Source organism: Otolemur garnettii, unplaced genomic scaffold (assembly GCF_000181295.1).
Source record: "Otolemur garnettii isolate 467f Iridium unplaced genomic scaffold, OtoGar3 scaffold00011, whole genome shotgun sequence".
Lineage (NCBI taxonomy): Eukaryota > Metazoa > Chordata > Mammalia > Primates > Galagidae > Otolemur > Otolemur garnettii.
Genome location: NW_003852406.1, coordinates 30542235 through 30547857, shown reverse-complemented (window position 1 = coordinate 30547857; position 5623 = coordinate 30542235). Strand labels below are relative to the sequence as shown.

At 50.2% G+C, this 5623-nt stretch overlaps 1 protein-coding gene across 2 annotated transcripts in view; it reads right to left on the bottom strand.

Moving 5' to 3' along the window:
- Window positions 1-518: 518 nt before the first annotated feature.
- The window catches only part of TBC1D2B (TBC1 domain family member 2B), a 95267-nt gene continuing 90162 nt past the window's right edge, over window positions 519-5623 (bottom strand). For both annotated transcript variants that reach the window (XM_012801845.2, XM_023510071.1), the window contains exon 13: window positions 519-3573. In XM_012801845.2, the coding sequence (XP_012657299.1) occupies window positions 3381-3573 (193 nt within the window). In that variant the 3' untranslated portion in view covers window positions 519-3380. The remainder of the gene's footprint in view (window positions 3574-5623) is intronic.

The following is a 5623-nucleotide window of genomic DNA, read 5'->3' as shown; positions in this document are numbered from 1 at the left end:
AATCCATGTCCCTAGAAGAGAAAGCTTACCAGATCCTGGCCTGTTCTGACTGTCTGGGAATCCTGGCTGGACCCTTTCCCCCAGCCCCCCCGTGGGAAGACATTTGGTCTTAATCATCCTGTGTTTTTTTCCAGTGATGGCTGGGGGTGTCCCCAGTGGCAGCTGGGCCTGAGCTGTCAGCCCAGGCAGGAGGCAAACAAGTCCATGACTCAGGCAGGGCATGGCACAGCTGGCGGAAGGGGGGCTGCCTGGGGCTTCTCCAGACGCAGGGAGTCCCTGGCTCCTGGCTCTGCCACTGCAGTGTCCCCAGCCCTCACCTGCAGTTTGGTCCTGGCTCTTGGGGCCTCCCAGGGCTACCAATGCTGACAAAGGCACCCTGTCCCGCCTGCTCCAGCGCAAACCAAGGGCAGGGACACCCAGAAACATTAGGCTGAAAGGACAGAGAGCCACTCCCAAGCCTGCCCCACCCTCTTAGCCCTTGGGTGAGCTCCATCACATAACTGCACTTCAAGGCAGAATATTATGCAAATTAGTTTATTTCTTCCTGTAGTATTACAGTTCCAGAATTTATATTCCAAAAATATGCTAGAAGACCAGCATACACACTGCTGTGATACAGAATATTATTGGCAGTGCCCACCCGGAATACTCCAGTGGCCCAGCAGTGGCAGGACACTTGGTGGTACACCTGGCCTGTGTCCAGCCTCTCACCTGCAAGGACCTCCTGGGGCAGGCCCAGCTGCCCAGAAGCCCAGCAACACACAGGAAGAAAATACTACGAAGCAAGGGTGGGCTTTGTGCAGTAATACAAACATTTAGTTAAAACCCAACTGGGTATTTGTCTAGCTGAAACTAGATGTCTCTAGCAATCAAGTCTTGGCTGCTACTGTACGGCTGTCAGCATGGCCAGAGGTGGCACCCAGGCTACCTGGGGGCAGACCTGGGCCTATGACAAGTCAGTGAAGGCCAAAGCTAGAGCGAAAAGGTGGCATGGGAGGGAAGAGCAGTCTAGAAGGTTTACATAAATACACACAAAATAAGAACTTGTTATATAAAATAGATGTTCAAAATCTAGAAAAACCTTGATAAAATACCCTATAAAAATATAACCTGTAGTGAAAATATACAAAAGTATTAACAGAGGTTCAACCCATGAAAACTCTTATCAATTTAAAAGTTGGCAATTCCTACCAGATATGGCAGAGGAGCTGCCCTGGGCATGTGCCCTTGGGCAAGCAGGCTGCCCTGAGGGGCCACCGGCTAGGCATGGGGCAAAGGTTCAGAGAGCAGCAGGGGGACAGCCCCTGCCAGAAAGGGCACTTGCCAGCACAACTGGAGGAGGTTGTGGGATTTAGGGACTCTGGAGGGGACAGAACAGCTCTTTCTACAGTGGCATTAGCGAAAAGGAAGTGTTCGCTGAAAACGGGGCTGCTCTGGGAGCAATGGGTCCCCAAAGTGGAACCAGGCTGAGCACTCCCTCTCCCACCCTCTGGACAGCTGGCAGAGGGAGCATCCAAGGGGGAAAACCTCCCAGAAAGTATCCCCAGTCCATTTCCTTCAGGACCTCTGCTTTCTCGCAGCCCACTGCCTGACCATGGCGGCCCCCAGCCAGGCGCACCAAACACAGTGGGCCTGTTCCTGAAGGTGGCACCTTAGCATCAGCCCACGGTGTAGGCTAGCATGTCCCTGGCACATCAACTTGGAAACTAAAACCTGAGGCAGGAGGAGCTAAGCCATGGGCTGCCCTACTGCTATACCTCCTTACAGCCTATCCTGCTGACTCACAGCATGGGGGTGGGAAGGGGGCATCCTGCTGCCACCTGGTCCCAGCAGACTACAAAGCCCAGTTCCTAGGACAACCTACTGAAGAAGCTGGGCCTCAAACAGCTGCTCTCAAAGACAAAAACAACAATAAAACACATGTTTGATACCTGAAAAGACACAAAGGCTTTTGGCTAAATATAGAGACCAGCTCCCTCTGAGCAGTGAGAACTTACTAGCTGAACTATAGACAGAAAGTCAGGCTTGGCTAGAACACTGAAATACCCACTTACCATGGCACTGCTAGAAAGTCAACAGCAAGAATAATAAGGAAGCCACACTTAAGGGAAAGGCCCTTCTTAAAACTTCATTGCCTTGATTCTCAGTCTGAGTGTGTTTACATCAAGGACTATTTCTGACTTTCAGGTACTATGAAACATTCCACTTAAGACTTTGAATGACACTGTGCTGGAAAACATTCTCACACCTACACATCAGGGATAGGCCAAAGATTAAGCAAAAACAACCTTGTGAAAGCCTCTCTCCAGGCTTCAAAAAGGTAGTTTCCAGAAATGGCCTGCCCAGCCTGCTGTGTCAGAGGCAACAGTGGACCCCCCTGTTCTTTCTGAGGATAAGGATGCTTCCGGCTGCCATGCCTAGGACATGCCCTAAGCCAAGGAGTTTCCCACCCTAGGCTCTGGCAGCTGCTGATTCCTACACGGCACCAGCACTGCCACCCTGAGGAGGCCAAGGTGCCCGACTGTCCAGGGGTATTCATGCAGCAGCTGCACCTCTGCCATGCAAAGCACCGCTAGTCAAGGCCAGCCAGGGGTGGGCCTGCTCAGCTGCATGATGACCCACTGTTTACTTGGAACCACAACCCATCTAGACTTAGCCCATCTCCACAGAGCCTGGGGAAGACGTGCCAGGTGGCAGAGCATCTAAATGGTCTGCAAACACAGGCCGGCAATGAGAAAGCGGGGGCGGGGTCTGGTCTGCCTAGGCCCCCCCCCCCCCCCGGGCCACTGTTGGAAGGATTGTGTGCAGAAGGATGAAGGCTATTCCAGAAATGGGGCGTGGCTGGCAGCTAGAAGCATTCAGCATGAGGCCTGCAGGCCTGCTATACTGGCCACTTCTGCACAGGGATGTGCTTGTTTCTCTGAGGAAGTCCCTTTTCCATACTGATCTTCTCCACCTGAGACAGCCACGCTCTGGCTGCAGATGTGTGGGCACCCTCCACAGGGCTGCCATTTAAAGGATGCACACAACTGCCCACTGTGGGAAGATGCCTAGCAAGGCTAGTTTTCAAAGGAAAAACATCAATACAATGGATAGATGCCATAAACAAGCTTTTGCAGCCAATTGGTAAGTCTGGTGGGTCACCAGTCAGAGAGCATGACTGCTGCAATTGGTGTACCTGGCACCATGGCACGGAGATGGCTGTGAACAGATCAGATCCTCAACCTGCCCCCGGGGGAGATGAGAAAGTACAGTCTGGCTCTGGCTGTCTGCCCAGCAGATCCCAAGAGCCCATGATGTGACATTCTGGCCTTTAAATGAGTTCATCCTTTGGCACACTTTGGTTGTGAAGGCGAGAAGCACAGCTTCCCAGGATCCCCTCAGGTGTCCTCCTCATCGCTGACCAGCTCGCCTTTGTCAGGGCTGGTGTCACGCTCACGCAGGAAGTCCTCCCGGATGGCCTCCAGCTCTGTCAATTCTAGCCGGACCTTCTCCAAGTGGTAGGTGCGCCGGTTCCGAATCTGGCGCAGGGGGAAGGGGTTCAGATCCCCGAAGGAGATACTGATCAGCTTCCTGGCAGGATGCAGGATAGAGACAAGTATCAGCAGAACTTAGGTGGGTGGGTAATAAACACAGAATAATAAACTGCCCTGAGGCCTTCTTATGACTTTCAAGCCCTAATCAGGTCAGCCACAATGGTCTTGGGAGGTTGTAAGAAAAGCCAGCTTTGCTAACATTGAGAGCCTGGCCTCCTTCCACACTCCAGAGTCTGCTGAGCCCTGAGGCTTTGCCTTCCAGCAACAGTGGCTGATCCGCTTCCTATTGACCAAAGGCCCAGAAAACTTATGAATCCCAGGAAAAGCTGTGATGAAACAGGAATGCCACAAAGTACTTCCTCTCTGTCTCTATCAGAAAGCAAACCAGAATCAACCCAGTGCCCATCAGTCCATGAGTGGATAAAGAAAATGTAGAATACACACCATGCAGGACCACTCAGCCATCAAAAGGAATGAAATAATGTCTTTTGCAGCAATTTGGATGGAACCAGAGACCATAATCCCAAGTGAAGTATCTCAGGAAAAACAAACACCACATGTACTCTCTAATAACTGGAGCTAACTGGCTGGGTGTGGTAGCTTATGCCTGTAATCCTAGCACTTTGGGAGGCAGAGGTGGGTGGATTGCTTGAGTTCAGGAGTTCAAGACCAGCCTGAGCAAGAGCTACACCCAATCTCTAAAAATAGCTGGATGTGTGGCAGGTACCTGTAGTCCCAGATGCTCAGGAGGCTGAGGCAAGAGAATCACTTGAACCCAAGAGTTTGCGGTTGCTGTGAGCCAAGATGCTACAGCACTCTACAGAGGGTAACAGTGAGACTCCATCTCAAAAAACAACATTGAGCTAATCAACAGGCATAGATGGGCACAAAGAGATGTCAAGGTCATCGGAAATCAGAACAGGGGAGGGGTAAAAACTTGCCTGTTGAGTTCAGGGTGAGGGGCATATGAATAGTCCCAACAGCAAAGGCATTATTATCCATGTAACAAAAACATTTGTATCCCCTTAATATTTTGAGATAAAAAATATATTCCAAATAATAATAAAAGCAAAAAACAAAACGGAATGTCTAAAAGGTAAAAAAGCTAGACAACAATGACAACTGCAACGAAAAAATAGCCAGGCATTGTGGCGGGTGCCTGTGGTCCCAGCTACTTGGGAGGCTGAGGCAGGAGAACTGCTGGAGCCCAAGAGTTTAAGGTTGCTGGAGCTGTGATGCCACGGCAATCTACCCAGGGCAACACAGTGAGACTCTGTCTCAAAAAAAAAAAAAAAAAAAGAAAGAAAGAAAGCAAACCATTTGTTCCTGCTTGGGCTACTTTTAACATAAGATACATAATTAAGAGTACACAAGCCTTTGTAGTTCCTCCTTTTATATACTTTAAAACACCTTCTCCTTAGATATGCTTAACTCTGATTCACAGGATTCTCCTATAAGAAGGTAAAAGACCAGAAAGGCTAGTTTTATTTATTTATTTACTTAGACACAGAATCTCACACTGTCACCCTGGCATGATCACAGCTTACTTATAGCCTTCAACTGCTGGACTCAGGTGATCCCCCTTGCCTCTGCCTCCTGAATAGCAGGGACTACAGGCATCTATCACCACACTCAGATAAATTTTCTTGTTTTTTGTAGATGGGGGGCAGGGGGTGTCTCGGCTGATTTTGAACTGGGCTCAGGCAAATCTCCCACTTAGCCTCCCAAAGTGCTGGGATTACAGGCATCAGCCACCTGTCCAGACTAGGTCAGCTTTATTTAAGTGCTAAGTTCTCCAGAGTGCGTTCTAGAACCTGTGAGCATGGGAAAACAGCCACCACTGAGTGTGGGTTTCTCAGGTTCTGCCTCAGGGTTGTCTGGGCTGATCAACTGCCAATATCTCACAGTGAGAGGAAGACCCATGGGATGCAGAACGCTGGTCAGGCTGCCGGCCTGGAGCCCTCATGGCATTTTCTCTCCTACAAGGATTAGCCCATGGGCTTCACTGAAACCTGAAGTGCCCACCCCCTCCTTTACTACAGAAAGTGAACATCAAAACTATTTTCCGGCTCGGCGCCTATAGCTCA